We start from the raw sequence: 17,972 nt of genomic DNA on the forward strand, positions 1-17,972 counted from the left end.
CGGGCTTTGAACCCCTCCTGAGATGTAAGGGAGTTGTGCTGCCCGCGTTTATCCAGGTAACTCTTAAGTCACCACCTTTCTCTGGACGCCTGTTCAGTTCATTCTGTAGCTTTAGCCACAGTGAAGGGTGACCTGTTGTTTATTGATTGCCAATGTTGTTATTATAAAAGGCTGATTTTTTTAAAATTGTGCTTTGTAAAGTTGATGTTGTACCATACTCTATTCAAAATAATTAAAGTTTACAATCTTCTAAATACTTTTAATTGGGAAGCTCTGGCAACCCGTCTATTACCAGTGCTGCTAACATCTCTACTGTAGACAGTCCAGTGAGGAGATAGGAGTGCAGCGTTAGAGCCTTTTAGGTAGCGTCTTCTAGGGTTTGACTGTTAAGAGGTAATAGTATTTAATTTTGGTTTTGTTTAGTTTATGCAATGTCTTTTCCTTTACAGTAATGAGTTTGACATTGTGTCAAGGCTCCAATGTTAGCTTTGATACACATGACCAAAAGCAACTTTGGGAGGAAAGGGTTTATTTTGCTCACAGTTCCATAAACAATTCATCACAAAGAACAGTGAAGGCAGGAATTCACACAGGGCAGGAACCTGGAGGCAGGAGCTGATGCAGAGGCCATGGAGGGGTGCTGTTTACTGGCTTGTTCCTTTGGCTTGCTCAGCCTGCTTTCTTACAGCACCCAGGACCACCTGCCCAGGGATGGCACCACCCATAATGAACTGGGCCTTCCCCATTGATCCCTGATTAAGAAAATGCCTTACAGCTGGACCTTCTGGAGGCATTAGCTCAGCTGAGGCTCCCTTCTCTCTGATGACATTAGCTCCAGTCAAGTTGACATAAATCAGCACAGGTATTAAACGATTTTATCCTTATTCTCCTAGCTTTTCAGCTCCCTCCCCCGAGAGTCTTGCTGTAAGGATTGTCCGCACTCACACCCACCCTCAGAAAGTGAAACTCCAGTTTCCCATCCAGCAGGCTCCCTTTCTGGCCAGCGCTTTGATATGGGCTCAGCCAGAGGCACCCATATGAGTGCCCCCCCTCCCCATTAATTGACAGTGCTCTGGTTGCGACATTGTCACTCCATTGATTGCCTGGGTTGATTCTGCTGATCTGACTGGCTAGGCATCTGTCCTTCTCAAAGCTGTGCACTGGGAGGGACCATCCCAGAATAGACCCGTCCTGGATCAAGGATAGAAGGGTAGCAGTGAGAACTTTCAAACAAGTTCTCAAGGGCCACCTGAACTTCCTGCCCTGTGTGAGTGCATCCACAGCAAAGCACGGAGTGAGGATTTTGAGTGGCAGTGGTGGCCACTGCATAGTCTCTCAGACCAACAGTTCCAACATCCCATGACAGCAACAGCTGTTCAGTAGTGATCCTTAGTCACAGATTGTTGTGCACACTGGATTGGTCCTGTAATTTGATTGGCTTTGGATTATGATTCCATCTGCCCACTTCTCAAAGCTGCATCCCTAACCTTCCTGGAAACTCTAAAAGAAATTCATAAGAATTCAGTCTGTTTCATCGTCCGTGAAGACTTTTGTCACTCGCAGCCGAGAACCCTGACTAGCACACCCAGTTCGAATGCAGGCAGTTTTTTTAAGTGGAAGCTGATTTCCTACTTTGGTCTCATTTCTATTATTGTTGTTGTTGTTTTTATTTACCTTTCTTACTGTTTGTGTTTGTTGTGTATATTTGTTGTGGGCGGGCAGGCTGTGCACAGTTAGAAGTTACAGGACAACTGTGGGGATTGGTTCTCCTACCTCATAGGTTCTTAGGGTCACACTCAGGTCGTCAGGCTCTCTTCAATCCTCTGAGCCAGGAGGCTGCTCGTCACATAGTTGCTTTAAACTCTTCCCCTGTGCCTTAGTTAGGGTTTCCAATGCTGTGAGGAGATCATGACCAAGGCAGCGCTCATAAACGACAACATTAACTTGGGGCTGGCTTTCAGGTTCAGAGGTTCAGTCCATTATCATCATGCTGGGAAGCATGACCATGTCCAGGCAGACATGGTGCAGGAGGCGCTGAGAGTTCTCCATCTTGATCCACAGGCAGCAGAAGGGTACCATGTGTCACACTGAGCATAGATGACCTCCAAGCCCACCCCCACAGTGACATACTTCTTCCAACAAGGCCACACCTACTCCAACAAGGTCATACCCCTAATAGTGCCATCTCTGGGTCTGTGGAGGCCAATTACATTCAAACTCCCACACCCTGTTCTCATTGGTTCTATTAGCATTAGTTCATTGGCATGAGTGACTTAATCTCGACTAGAACTTAACTCAGAGGAATGCTTGGAAGATCACAGGAAAGGGTGGGAAAAGGCCCCAGACAAATACAAAGAAGCCAGATACAGTGGTGAACACTTAAAATCAAGCACAGGGCTGGAGAAGGAGAGACAAGGGACCCCTGGGGCTCACTGGTTGGCCACCCTCGCCTATTGGCAAGTTTTGGGCCAGTGTGAGACTCTTTCTCAAAAAGACAGAAACATGAAACTGAAGGTTGTGGTCTGCCTCCCACCCCAAAGATTACATACACAGTGTATCTGCTGCCCCAGCACTAAGTTCCTTAAAGGCAGGCGACTTTGTCTGTTTCTATAGGCCTAGAACAGTGCCTGACACTGGGAAGCATCTGACACTGGGGCCAGCTTCTGCTGGATGGTTGCTGCTATACCTGTCATACTTACCACCCTAACTGCACATTGGGATCTCAGCCATTATCCTTACATTGTCATCTCTAAGAGCCCTCTTCAGAAGACACCAGTGCTTCCCCTGGGTCCTGGGTTCTGTCTCCTGACTGCTTCTAGGATTATCCCCTCACTCGTTTTCCCTGGCCTGAACTCATAATCCTGCCACCCAGCGTCCCCGGTGGTGGGATTCCAGACGTGTGCAGTGCCCACTGCCGTTCTCCTGCTGTTCTGTGGTCCTTGCCGCCTCTCTCCCTCTAGTACTAGGACTGTTTTTGGCCCAGATTTTTCTTAAGGGGAAAAAAAAACAGTGTGTTCTGGAACTCCTTCCACCTGATACCTCCTTCCCGGGGTTTTATTGTTGTGTGTTTGGGGGGGGGCATGGTTTTTTCTTTTTATTTTGTTGTTGTTGTTGTTGGTTTTTTGTTTGTTTGTTTGAGCTCTTGCTGTGCTGTTTGGCACATCCGAATCCATATCAGTGCTGTCTGCGTCTGGCTTCCGTGGTCCATCTCAGTGCTAGGATCATTCGGGCAGAGGTTGTGCCAAATCCAGTGACTGCCAGCCAGCCTTACTCTGCATAGCTTCTGTGGATTCACAGTCTCCTTCATCTTTCTAATTTAACAAATACTTATTGACATGTGCCGCCTGCCCAGCATTCTCTGCAAGGCAGTAAGGGTATAAACTGTAAAAGCCGTGTGCAATAAATAATGCACCACAAATTCTGTTAAAAAATAAAACATTCAATAAGACTTCAGGCTGAAAAAGACTGTTTTCTTTCCTGCAGCAAGAGGAGGGAATGGGTCAAGGGAAATGAGAAAATGACTTATCACATTACAAGGGCAATGCCTGAGAGAAGGTGCAGTAACAGTGCGGGGTGCCCATGACGCGGGGCAGTAGCAGTGTGGGGTGCCCGTGACGTGGGGCAGTAACAGTGCAGGAGGCAGTGTTTGTTTTGTAAAGACTGTTTGGTTTTGTAAAAAGCATCCATTAGTGTAATATGGTAGAAGTGAGGTGTGTGGTCTCAGATCCTCCCAACCCACTCAGATCCACACTGTCTCGTAGAGAACAGACATCTAAAATAATGATAACAACAACAACAATAGTAACATGAGATAAAATAATAAAAATAATATAAAAACAAGCCAGAATAAGACAAAGCAAACAGAAAAAGGGGGAAAAAAGCACAGGAAACATGCAGACCCAGTGACACACCTTCACACACACAGAAGCCCCATAAAATTAAGATCAGAAACCATATATGTAAAAAGACTTGTAAGGTTTTTTTGTTTTGTTTTGTTTTTTTTAAAAAAGAAAAAAGCCCAGACAAAGCATTATGAGACAAGGGACCTTCAAAAATGCCATTGAGTTCATTTTGTGGTGGCCATATACTGTGGGGCATGGTGCCTGCCCTTAAGACTGGTTTGTATACCTAGTGAGATTCCATTGGATAGAACTATGTTTTCTGTATAGGTGGTTATCAGTTGGAAATAACGTCCTGGTCAGAGATGGGTGCTTATATCCGTATCTCCCCCTCAGCACTGGGACCTCATCTGCCTTAGACTGCAGGCCCTGTGCACACTGCCAGGGTCTTTATGAGTTCATATGCATAGCAGTCCTGTTGTGTGTGGAAGGCCTTATTTCCTTCATGTTTTCCATCCTCACTGACCTCTCTGTCTTTCTACATAGACTTCCTCAGAATGCCATGAGCCCTGGGAGGAGGGATCTTATGAAGACATCCCATTTAGGATTTAGTGTTCCAACGTCTCTCACTCTCTGTGCAGCTGTGGGTCTCTGTTCCCATCTACTCCAAAAGGAAGCATCTGTGAGAATGGCCAAGCAAGACACTGATCTCTGAGGATAGCAGAATGTCATTATAGTCCCTTAAGCAGAACAGTATCCCAGGTCCATGGCCTGTCTAGTCTCAGGTTCTTGGCCACCCAAGCAGTGTCAGGCATGGATTCCATCTCATAGAGAGGGCCTTAATACCAGGCAGAGAGTGTGGTTGGTTACACCTCAGCGTTGGTGCCACAGTTGTACAGTTGTATCAGACAGGTCACCATCGTAAATGGAAGGGTTAATGGCTGGATTGGCATGTACCTTTCTCCGCTGGTAGCACGCATGCACCTATCAGTACCATGAATGTTAGTCATTGGTAGTGAGAGCTCTCATTGGCAACGGCTTTGACTTCTCCCTGTCCAGTGAGTTATGTAGGTGTTGTCTTTAGCAATAGGGCCTTACCATCTGTTTGTGGAGAGCAACCAATACATAGCCTTGGCAATAACAGCCTGAGTTGTGTGGAGGTTTCCTTGAGGCCCCTTTCACCAACAGCTTGGTTAGATTCATTCCTGCCACCGGAGGCTTCATTTGGTGGCTAGAGATGTCTCTATTTTTATTTATGGCTACGACCATTTACCTGTGAATTTCCTGGTTTTACTTTTTGGACAGCTGAGTGATATTCTAGCGTGTGGATGGACCACTTTTTATCCACTCATCTGTTGTCAGTCTGTTATCTTTTATCCATTCATCTGTTGTCAGTTATCTAGTCTGCTCCCGATTTCTGGTTACAAACAGAGAGCAGCAATTAACATGGTGGAGCAAGGGTCTCTGAAATGGCGTGTAGAGTCCTTTGAATGTATGTCCAGGAGTGGTACAGCTGGACCTTGAGGGAGATAGATCCCCAGCCTCCCAAGGAACCGCCACACCTATTTCTATGGTGTTTGCACTCCCACCAGCAATGAGTCAGTATTCACATCCTTGCCAGCAAGAGCCATTTGTTGTATTGATCTTGGCCGTTCTGGCTGGTGTAAGATAAAATCTCAGAGTAGTTTTGGTTTGTGTTTCCCTGATGACTAAGGATATTTCTTTAAGTATGTCTTACCCATTTGTGTTTCCTCCTTTGAGGATTCTCTGCTTAGATCTGCACCCCCGTTTTTAATTGGGTTAGGTGTTTTCTTGATGCCCTCTATCAGATGTGTAGTTGGTGAGAATCTCTTCCCATTCTGGAGGCTGCTGCTCTGTTTGGTTGAGGATGCCCCAGCCATACAGAAGCTGTCCAGTGTCATGAAGTCCACTTGTTAACTATTGTTCTTCGTGCCTGTGCTGACGGTGCCCTGTTCCCTACTTTCTCTTCTATCAGACTCAGTGGATCTTGTCTTACATCGAAGTCTTTCACCCATTTGGAGTCAAGTTTTGTGCAGGATGATACATATGGATTTATTTATATCCGTGTGCCAGCAGCCATCCAGTTTTTACCAGTTGTTGAAGATGCTGCCTCTCCCCCACCCCCTCCCAAGTGTGTATTTCTGGCTTCTTTATTACAACAAACAAACAAACAAGTGTCTGGACAGGCGTCTTGGTATTCAGTTTGGTTACATTGATCAACATGTTTCTCTGTTTCTGTCAGTGCTGTTTTTAATACTCTAGTTCTGTAGTATGATTTGAAATCAAAGATGGTGACACTTCCAACAGTTCTTTTATTATTCAAAATTGTTTTTAGCTATCGTGGGTATTTTGTGTTTCCAAATGAAGCTAAAATTGTCAATTTCTGTGAAGAATTATGTTGGAATTCTGATAGGAATTGCCTTGAACCTGTAGATTGCTTCTGGTCGGATGGCCATTTTTTACTATGTTAGTGCTACCACCCCATGAGTATGGGGGTCTTTCTATTCTCTGAATCTTCCTTAATGTCTTAAAATTTTATTATATGTTCACTGGCTAGGTTGGAGTTACCCCAAGATTTTTATTGAGCTATTGTGAAAGGTATTGTTTCCCTGGTTTGTTTCTCAGTCTGTGTCATTTGTACACAGAAAGACTGACTGATTTTTGTGTGCTAATTTTGCATTCTTCTACTTTGCTGAAAGCATTTATCAGCTGTAGAAGTTTCCTCATGCGTTTTTACGTATGCAATTATCTTATCTGCAACATTGACTTCTTCCCTTACTGTTTGTGTCCCTCAATCTGTTTAGGTTGTCTCACTGTTCTAGCTAAGATTTCAGCACTGGATTGAACAGGTTTAGAGAGTGCACAGCCTTGTCTTATTTCTGATGTTAGTAGAATTGCTCTGAGTTTCTCTTCATTTAGGTTGATGTTGGCAATGGGCTAGCTGTAAACTGTCTTTATTACGTTGAGGTATGTCCCTTGCCTCCCTAATCTCTCCAGAACTTTTGTCATGAGTGGATGTTGGATTTTGTCAAAGTCCTTTTCCGCACTGAATGAGATGATGTGGCTTTTGTCTTTCAGTCTGTATGTGGTAGATCGTATCTATGATTTACATGTGTTGAACCATCTTGCATCTCTGGGATGAAGCCTACTTAATCATGGTAGATGAATGTCTTTATATGTTCTTATATTTGGTTTGCAAGTTCTTTATTGAAAATTTTTGCATCTGTGTTCATAAGGGAGATTAGTCTGTTACTCCCTTTCTTTGTTGGGACTTTATGTGGTTTAGGTATCAGCGTGATTGTAGCTTCCTAAAAAGAAAATGGATACTATGTGTCATGAGGAGTTTCTTATCTGGTCCAGTCTATCTGGTATTCTGTATGCTTTGAATGACTTAGTAGGTACCTCCTCCTTCAGGTTAAGGGAATTTTCTTCTATGCTTTTGTTGAAAAGATTGCCTGTGCCTCTGACCTGGGTTTCTTTTCCTCCCTCTGTTCCTATTATTTATAATTTAGTCTTTCAGTGTTCCAGATTTCCTGGAAGTTTTGTGCCTGGATTTTTTTTTTTAATTTAACATTTTCTCTGACCAAGGTGTCCATTTTTCTTTTGTCTTCAGTAACTGAGATTCTCCTATCTCCTGTCTTCAGTTGCTGAGGCTTACCTCTGAGATTTATGTTTGACTGCCTAAATTTTCCATTTTCAGTTTTACCTCAATTCAGATTTTTCTTAGTGATTATATTTCTACTTTCTTGTCTTTACCTGTTTTCTTTGTTTCATTCACTATTTGTTTGTATTTTCACATATTAATGGGTTTGATTTCCTCTTTAAGGGCCTCAGACATATCCCTAAGAGCTATTTTGGAGTTCTTGTCTCATGCTTCAGCTATATTGCATTCCTTAGGCCTGTGTGGTGCCGGTGCTGGGTTCTGGCACAGACATAATTTCCCGCCTGGTTTTGATTGTGTTTTTACTCTGTGTCTACTCATCTGGGTGTGGGACGATGGTGAACCTAGGCATTGATGGTGGCATATAATGATCAACACAGGAAGTATCCACGACACGACAAAGAAAGACCCGTAAGAGCTGCAAGGGAAGGAGACCATGTACTTAGAGTCAGGCCTATGGAATTCACCTGACTTTCCTTATCTTCTGGGTTGTAGGAGAGTGCGGTGACTGTGGACGCCTGGTAGCGAGTGTTCCTGAGTCCCTCTCTAGCGGCCACTGTGGTCCTGGGCACAAGGCCTCTCTAAATAGTGAGGGCTAACAAGAAGGAGTGAGGATGAGCTAGCAGTGAGGGCTGAGGGGGTGCACTGGACACTGGACACGGGAAGGGGAGCTGAGGGAGCACTGCAGGAGGGGAGCTGAGAGGGAGCACTGCAGGAGGGGAGCTGAGAGGGAGCATTGCAGGAGGGGAGCTGAGAGGGAGCACTGCAGGAGGGGAGCTGAGGGAGCACTACAGGAGGGGAGCTGAGAGGGAGCACTGGAGGAGGGGAGCTGAGAGGGAGCACTGCAGGAGGGGAGCTGAGAGGGAGCACTGCAGGAGAGGAGCTGAGAGGGAGCACTGCAGGAGAGGAGCTGAGAGGGAGCACTGCAGGAGAGGAGCTGAGAGGGAGCACTGCAGGAGGGGAGCTGAGAGGGAGCACTGGAGGAGGGGAGCTGAGAGGGAGCACTGCAGGAGAGGAGCTGGGTCTCCCAGCAAGTTCAGCCATGAGGTAAAGATGAAGCAGGAGGAGGGCTGCAGCAGGTGGTCTGCTGTGGGACTGAGAGGAGACATAGAAATGGAGGACAGGAAGGAGTGTTAACATAGTCTACCTGATCCCCAGCTGCAGAGGACAGTGAGTTCCTAGCGAGCGCCTCTGGGTGTTGGCATCTGACACACAGTGATGGCGTGAGGAAGCTAGAACTTCTTACCTGAAGTGTTTGGGCAGGGCAGTGTTAACTTATTTAGTTAATAAAGTTAGTATACTGAAAAGAGAAATTATATTTTTTATGTCTAAAACGGTATGTATTTTATTTATGTATATATATATATGTTCTTTTGCTCTCTGATTGTTTTAATTACCACCGCTGTGATACTACAGTAATAATCGTGACATCAGTGTTTAGGTGTTGACAATGCTGCTGCAGCTCCTAAGCATAGCAAGTGTGTGACATTTACTTGGCTTTCTTTCAGGAAGATCTGGAGACGGGAGTTCACCTCGACCCTGCTGTCAAAGAGGTTCAGTATAATCCTACCTACGAGACCATGTTTGCTCCTGAGGTAAGACAGCACACCGTGAGTTCTCCCTTACGTCGAGTAGTTAAATTATACAGAGGTAGATAAATGGTTGTTTGCCATGGCTCTTCTCGGTTGTCACTTGACTGTATATGAAATGAACTACAGTCCAGAAGTGGAGATCCCAGCTGGGATCAGACACCGAAGCAGGAAGACGCGGGGTCTCTATCTGGATCAACAAACCCTTTAATCCAGATCTTGAGGCACACCTTTAATCTGGGCCGTACCTTTAGTGTCACCATGGTGGTCATGAGAAGACTCAGAGAGGAAAGGGACAGATATGTAATAGATACAATTTTAAACATAGAACTGTGTGCGAGTGTATGGAGAGAGACTGGGAAGAGAGTCATTCCATAAGTTTTGTGACTCTAGAGAACCCTGACAGGGTTAAATTTTTAAAATATTTTCTCACGAAACTATAAAAATTTTAGGAAATGTATCCTTCTAGTCTCTAAATCCTGAATAGTTTTTATGAAAAATCCTTTTAAAAATCTACTGACTGCATATCTGCACTGCATGCTGATTATACTGCAGTGTCTTTAGGGGAAAAAAGGAATCTGGAAATATCATCCTTCACTGGGAACTTGATATCCTTCTCAGCATTGATATGAGGATATTATAATTAACCACAAAGAAAAATGCTATATTAACATTAGTACATAGCTGTTCTGAAACAGCCACGGGTGCCTCTCCAGCATCATTCTCACACGCCGCCTGTGCCACGCCACCTGTGCCACGGGGTGGGCACCAGACAGCCCTCCAGCAGTCTGTAGAAGGCTGCTCACTAGGTGCTCGGAGACTTGTGCATTCTACACCTTGTTCCGTGGTCTCCGCCCTGCCCTCCTAAGCTCTGTAAGCTGACTGCTGTCCCTGAGTGCCACCTCAGCTGGCCCCTTAAGGATGCTTCATGGTTTCTGCAAATGAAAGGGACTTCGGTAAAATAGTGCTTATTTGCATTCAGAGGATGAGAAAACTCAAAAGCAGTGTGGCATATAACATTTTGATGTTAGCTTGTTTTCTACAAGATCTGCTTTTTCTGAGTTCTTATAATATTGCTGTATAATTATATTTTTTAACTTTCAATCAAAAGACTAAATGTGAATTGATTTTGTGATGAGACTGGGAAGTCAGTCATCTAGTCATCATGTGCGTCCTTCCTCACCTATAACAGGTGTGAGCTTTGTGTTTTATGACTAGAATCCAAATCACTGGGCAGAACTGGAAAGCTGTCACCAGGACCTCTGCCAGGTTCAGTTTAAGTCCCTCAATGTTGAGGAACTACTGTTATTAACGACATATGACCCCTCTCTTTAGCCTCGCGTTTGACAGAGGATGTGCTGTGTTCCGTCATAAACAAACACAGACTCGCCGGTCTCCCTGGCCTCTGTAGTTCACATTCACAGGTTTAAGGAGACCCTGCATCTAGTTGGAGAAACAGATCTTTCTCTATAAAATTCATATTTGAAGAGAACAATGGACAGTACTGTCCCAGTTTAGACAGTGAAATTTGGAATGAGACTATGTATTAACAATTGTAAGACCTTAGGTTTTTTTGTTTTTTTTTCATAGTTAAAGGTAGTGTCTTCTTTACTGAGACATTTTTCTTGAATAAATTATTTGAGGTGGTAAGATCCACTTTGAATCTGGCCCACACCTTCTAGTGGCAGCTTGTTGAAAGGACGTAAAGAAGGACGCCTGCTCTCTGCCTGCTTGCCCTCTCTGGCAAGTCCACTCCTTCGCTGGCATTGGAACCTACTTCTTTGGGATTCTGGTGTGTACTACAGTTGTGACATCTAGTCTGGTGGAATAAACACAGCTGTTGGATTCTTGGGCTCAATATTGTAGACAACCACTGATAACTAGTTTCACCACAGCCTGTAAACCATTCTAATAAATACGTATAATAAATAATATATCTTAGATATATATTCTAGATATATTCGCTGTGTGTTTTGTTCCTCTAGAGAACTCTGGCTAATATAGCTTGCAGTTTTGAGCCCCACACACTATGAGATCATACAGTGCTTGTCTTTCTGGTCCAGGCTTATCCCATTTAATGTAGTATATCCTCTAGGTTATCTGTGTATCACAAATGACACTTTTTTAAGGTTTTATTGTTTTCTACTCTGTACATGCACATTTCTCCTCTTGTTCTGTTTGAAGGAGTGGTTATATGGGGATTTCATTGGGTAGCCCTGGCTGGCCAGGGACTTACTGCTCAGATCAGAGAGGCCCCAAGTTTGTAAGTTTTCTGCCTCTGCCCCCGACTGCCTGTCTTACTCGCTTTTCTTTTTACACGTCCTGGTTGATAGACACTTAAGATTATCCCATACTTTGGCCAATGTTCGTAATCCTGCTGTGAACATGCGACTATACATGTCATTCGTTTCCTTTAGTACGTACCCTGAAATAGCCTTGCTAGATCGCATGACAGTTCTAGGGTTCAGCTTGAGGACCCTCCGTGTTGTGCTTCATGGACTCCTGTGTAGTGTACGCTCCCTTCCACAATGGGCGAGAATCACTCTCCCCTCCTCACCAACGCTCGTTGTTTTCTTTGTCTTTTTGATAAACCAAGGGCTGTTCTAACAGAGGAGTGCTTCTTCATTGAGGTTTTAATTTAGGTTTCTCTGATTACTGATGATGAACATTTTTTTCATCTAGGGTTATGTCTCCTTTATAAAAACTGGCTGTCATGGTCCTTTGTCTGTTTTCATTACTCTTTGTTTTCCTGCAGTTGATCTGTTTGAAATCTTGTATTTGGGATAGTAACCCCTCATCAGCATATGGTTGGCAACTATGAGTACTTTCTTGCTTACATTTACATGTCATATAGGGAGATTACAATTGCAGCTAACTATAGTTTACCCCAATATAATTTTAACTGAAAACTTAATTCTCGTAGTTAATTAACTTGATATGGAATATATTATATATTCATGTACAGATGCTTGCTGTGCCTTCACTAGCATAATAGTATAAATTGCAATAAGTCACTTGAATATGTTAACTCTTAAACCCAGCATATAGGTTTGCTTTTCATCCATGTGACCAAAATTTCTGATATAAACAGCATAAGGGAGGGTTTTTTTGATTTTTGGGTTTTTTATTTTTATGGGTGTTTTGCCTGCATGTATGTTAGTGCACCCACTTATATATCTGGTACCAGTGGAGGTCAGAAGAAGGCATTGGGTTCCCCTAGAATGGGAGTTAAAGATGGCTGTGCACCACCATGTGAGTGCTGGGAATCGAACCCAGGTCCTCTGTAAGGGCACACAGCACTCTTAACCAACCCTCGATATATATATATATGTGTGTGTGTGTGTATATATGATTATATTATATAATTATATTATATAATATATAATATGTAATATATAGTATAATTATATAATTATGTAACTATATTATATAATATTGATTATATTATATAATATTAATTAATATAATATATAAATTATATATATATTTTTTTTATTTTATTTTATTTTTTTTTACTCATGATTTCAACTGTTTCTGTGGTTGTTTGGCACTGTGAACTGGAACAGACCTTGTGGTCACAGAATTGTGTGGAGAGACGCTTCCTCATCTCGTTGGGTCATGGCAGGGAGGGGACCCGAGCAGGATGCCACAGCCAAAATACCCTCTAGGATCTACCTTTGCCCAGTAACACTCTGCAGCTTGGTCCCACCAGAGAAAGTTTCCAGAGCCCCCTAAGAGCACTGCCAGCTGGGTGCTAACTCCCCAACACAGGAGTCTTTGTTGGGGGAAGCCTGACACTTCATACCCAAACCTTAACATTCAGCTATTAAAATTTGAAAAGAACATTTGAAATTGCTTTCTGTACTTTTATATACTATTTAAAATGACTACTTCAGAATTAAATGAGTTGCATATTCACAGAGACACATCTGGGAAGCTTTTTCAGTAGCGAGTAGAACAGTTACTGCGTAACAGTGCTCTCTGTCTCCTGTTGTGGGGTGTGTGTGTGTGTGTGTGTCTTTAATGTCAGCTTCAGTTGTTGCCTGAAGTGGATGGACCCTCCTCCACTCCAGCTTCATTATTACCAGAAGATTTTGTTGTCCGTCCCCCCAGGGACATTTAGATTTTAAGTCTGCTGCAGGCACAGTACCATATGTAAAATACACATAGCTTTAGTAAAAGTTTCTGTATAGAAATGAATATTCTTGATACTGAGGATGGCCTACGGAGCTGTCCCCTTCTTGTGAAGTAGATGTTCCTTTTCCAAGTACACAACCCCTGAAAGCACTGGGGTAGTCTCCTGCGCACGCTCGAGGAGGGTGTCAAGGGCAGAGGGGCATCTGTCGCTGTAGACTCCCTCTGGGCCCCGCACTCAGAAGCACCAGGTGCTGCGCTGAGGTGGCATGTGGGCACGCAGGTCATGCGTCTCAGAAGCTTTTGGCCATTTTCACATCTAATTTTATGGCTGTCTCTGTTTTTTGTAGTAACATTCATGAGTAAATACATTGTCTATGTTGGTTTTTTTTCCCTGTGTTCTACCCATCACCAGATGTGAGTTACAAAGTTGTGCTGTGTCCTTTATAATTTGGAATGAGTAGCAGTTAAAAACTTTGTAGAAAATTGAGTGTTTTAAGCACAAATGCAAATTATCAGTCTACAGCAATCTTGTAGTGGTTTATTTTTCTCTAATGCAAAAATATATTAGGTAAATAATCTGACAGCTAAATTTGTAATTTTCCATGCACAATGCAGTGAATCTAGGGAAGACACAGTGGTGGTTAAGGACAGGAATTTATATTTGTGGCTTTGGAATTGTACCATAGGAAAAAATGGTCCTAAAGTAGTAATCTGAGTTATTCTAACATCAACATACTTCATCAGGAACAATGGGTGTTCCCGTGTTCAAATAAATACCGTTATGTGCCAGGTGTAATGGTGTGTGCCTATAGTTCCCACACTCAGGATGTGAAGGCGGGATTGCTAACTTCAGGCCAGAGTGGGCTCCTTAGCAAGTTCTAAGCCACCCTGGGCCATATTGTGAAACAAAACAAAATAACAATAAAGAAAGAGAAAAATCATTCTTTGCTAAATGTGAGCACTCACTTTACTCTTCATAAAAACAAGTAAGAAATCAAGAAAGAAAGGTTCCAGGAGTGCAAGGGCAGCTTGAGCTAAAGACTGGAGCCCTGTCTCCGAGCGTGGTTCTTCCAGTGTCTTTTCTTTTTCTTTTTCTTTTTTTTTTCCTTTTCTCATATATATATACTTTTTTTTAAATAATTTATTTATTTTTTCTCAAATCATAATTCATTTACACAGGGGTTATAAACACAGAAAGGCAGGATGTGGGGAAGGGGATAACACTGGAGTGTGGGTGCTCAGGGGGAATACAGATATCTTCAGAACCGGTTATCGGCAGGGTGAAGGTTCAGGGGACAGGTCACTAAGACTCTGTCTATGACTCGCTTGTCCTTATCTAAGTTGGTATTGTCTGCCAAGGCTACCTATTTACAAGGTCTATGACTACTCCGGCTGGTAAATTTCCACAAAAGCTGCCTGTTTACAATAGCTTATAGCCATCTGTTTCAATGTTGTTCCACAGAGACCCAAGACTTGGTGTTAGTATACATGTATGACAGGCCTATTGCTGATTTTAGGCCTATTGCTGATTTTAGGCCTTCAGTGTATAAGCAGGGCTGCCCCTGACATCTCCTCCCTTCTCTAAGTATAGAAGGGCTGTGGCGATTCTAATCTTGCGAAGGCGGGGATAGAGGCCTGACCTCCAGTAATTGAAGGGACTTTGTAATGGCTCTGGTCCCTCCAGGGTCTTTTCTAATAGCACTATTTAATAGGGCTAGAATAGCATAATGTGGAACTTCCTAACCAAGCATCTTGTAAGTTAGACTTTATGCTGCACATTTAGGGAATGGTTTAAGGGACTAAGACTCAGGTTTGTTGTAGCTTTGGTTTTCATAAGTGATACAACTTGGCCCTAGATCAGGTAAAATGGCTCGTTATGCGTGGGCTTTGTCACGTATGGCGGGGAGATCACCTGTCTAACTTTACAGTAAGCCACTGTGTTATAAACCAGTAGGTAACAGTACCACTGTTTAGTTTATGACGTGAGTTCTCAGAGAAGATACGTTTTATTTTACATCTGTGATCTCTCTTCTTTGAGTATGTTACAGACACTTATTTTTTAGTGTGATCCTGTCCTGTACCTCCACTAGGATTCTGATTGGTTTGGATTAATGAGGTCTGTATTTTCTGTTTGCCTTGCACTGTGGTGAATGTAAAGGGCTCTGAGCATCTACCTTTGAGGAGCTCGTAAGTAGTAGATGAAAACGTGGCTTTTAAAACAAAAAGTGTATGTGAGTGCTGTCGTTGAGAGAAGATCACCCCAAGTCACGAGTCTGTGGTAATCTCAGTTATCCAGAGAAGTGCCCTCAGACAAGGTAATCTCAATTATCCAGAGAAATGCCCTCAGACAAGACTTCCTGCAGGACAAGCGAACGTGTCGCTTTTGGAATACATATCCACTGGTGGACTTTACGTGAGCTGCTGTCTCCTCCTGTCCCAGGGGCTGACAAACAGCGCTAATCAGCCACTGCCTGATTACACTGAACCATGTGCAGTGGCGTGATCCCAAATAGGTCAGTCTGCCCTGGTGGATCAGAGTTGAAAACACATTGTAATTTCAGCAACCTTCTTTTCCTTCCTTATGACATTGCAGTTTGGACCAGAAAATCCCTTTCGAACACAGCAAATGGCTGCCCCTAGAAATATGCTTTCTGGGTACGCAGAGCCCGCACACATCAATGACTTCATGTTTGAACAGCAGAGAAGGACATTTGCCACATACGGTAAGACGGTAACAACAATGTAAACAGTCGTAAGTTTGCCTATACTAATGGAATGTGTGCCGTCACTGATTTTGTCTTCTAGCTTTTTAAATTTATTCATCTAGCTTTCTTCAGAGAGACTGTGTTCCTTCTTATACTCACCTATAAATACTGAATGGAAGTGATCTCAAACATTGAGCTTTTATTTTAAATCCTCTGTGATTTTCTCAGTACTGACAATAATCTGTAGTCCTAAAACCAGAATGTTCCTTGTTATTGTACCTGGTAATGAACACTTGTTATTAGGTCTCTATCACATGCAGATTATTATTAAGTTGTTAATGAAAATATAATATGAAAAAAGTACATTCATCATCTTATACTACTTAACAGTCTTCTGTTTCTCAAATCTTATTTCTTAAATATTTTCTCTTAATTACTGAAGAACATTGGCCAGTACAATAGTAACGAGTTCATTGTATAAAGTAGCTATATTCTCTCAGTGGTGATATTTTTTTAAGTTAACCAGAATAAAGAGTGGCTCTGGTGAGGATTTGTCCTGTATTGTTAGGTTATGTATTACCATGGCAAGTACCAGTCACAGTGAACTCTGCATCCCAGCCGGGAGAGTAGCTCAGTTGACAGACTGCTGGCCCAGCAGATACAAGCCCTGGGTTCAGTCATCAGTGTAGCATATCTTGGGTAATGTGGTGACGTATGCCTGTAATGAAGTGTTCCAAAATTACAGGCCTGAGAACTACAGTCCAGGGCCATCCTTGGTACATAGAGAGTTTAGGCCAACCTGGGTTATGTGAGCGCCTGTCTCAAAAGCAAACAACCACCAAAAGGACTGCATACTATTAAAATAACCCTAAGAGATTTCATTGATACCTCTGATACAATAAAATGGTTACAAATTCACTTTGTACCCATTGCTTCTAGAAAGAGTCCGTTGTAACCCTACAGTGATGTGTGACACATTAAAAACTAAGCTATAGAGACTCTGTCTTAAAAAACTAAAATAAAATAAAATGTTTTTTTTTTTTTTAAGGAGTCATTGAGTTTTGTCTCTCCTGGTTAGCAGCAGAGGCAAAGGGGCAAAGGATGGGGATATGGCACAATTAAGAACACTAACTACTCTTCCAGAAGACCTGAGTTCACTTCTCAGCCCCCTCATGGTGATTCACAACTGTGTGTAACTCTAGTTCCATGGGATCCAAAGCCCTCTTCTTCCTTCTGTGGCATTAGGCGTTCACATGGTTCATAGACACTCACGCGGACGAAACACTCTCACACAAAAACTCAAAACAGAAACTTAGATCATGAATTTACATGTTCTAGCCTATACTAAGGCAGACTTAGTTTTTGTTTTCATAGATTTTATGAGGCCATATGTAATAATTTAGATAGCTTAAGTCTCCTTAAAACAAAGCAAGATTTAATAATAATAATAATAATAAATTGTATTGACATCCACTTTTCAAATTAAAAATTTTTGCCCTTAGCTTCCTGATATGATTTATTACAAATTGCTCATGAGTAGTTATGCATTTTGAGGGTTTAAGGTAGATATGACTGATTTTTATATAGAAGTTTAGATTTGTGATTCTTTTAAGATTGTTACAAGATTACTTTTAAAGATAAATAGTAAAATTATTACTTCTTTCATTGTAACCGCAAATTGCTGCCTGCTAATAAGAGAAACTGGCTGAGGAAACTCCCTTACTTGCCCACACTTTGTTAGTCTACAACAAGTTGCTTGGTTATAGATTAAAAACATGGGTTTTTGAGGATAATTTGTTTTCTTTACCTGCACTGCACAATGTTATTTCTTGTATAGGTATTGGAAAAAACATAATTGTTTTTTCATAATCATTTATTAGAAGAAAATTAACACATAATCACACTGTAGTTACATACTGCTTGAAAGATTTTGCTGGGATATGTAAGCTATGAAGAAAGAATAAAATATGGTATGGCATGGTGTGGTGTGGTATGGTAAGGTTTGGCATGGTGTGGTATG

General features: G+C 42.4%; 1 protein-coding gene across 1 annotated transcript in view; it reads left to right on the plus strand.

Moving 5' to 3' along the window:
* Positions 1-17,972, plus strand: part of Cdc40 (cell division cycle 40) — a 45,279-nt gene that overhangs the window by 6,126 nt on the left and 21,181 nt on the right. The window contains exons 2-3 of the mRNA XM_028769002.1: positions 9,030-9,116; positions 15,841-15,970. Of these exons, the coding sequence (XP_028624835.1) occupies positions 9,030-9,116; positions 15,841-15,970 (217 nt within the window). The remainder of the gene's footprint in view (positions 1-9,029; positions 9,117-15,840; positions 15,971-17,972) is intronic.

This window comes from Grammomys surdaster, unplaced genomic scaffold (assembly GCF_004785775.1).
Source record: "Grammomys surdaster isolate TR1022 unplaced genomic scaffold, NIH_TR_1.0 190, whole genome shotgun sequence".
NCBI lineage: Eukaryota > Metazoa > Chordata > Mammalia > Rodentia > Muridae > Grammomys > Grammomys surdaster.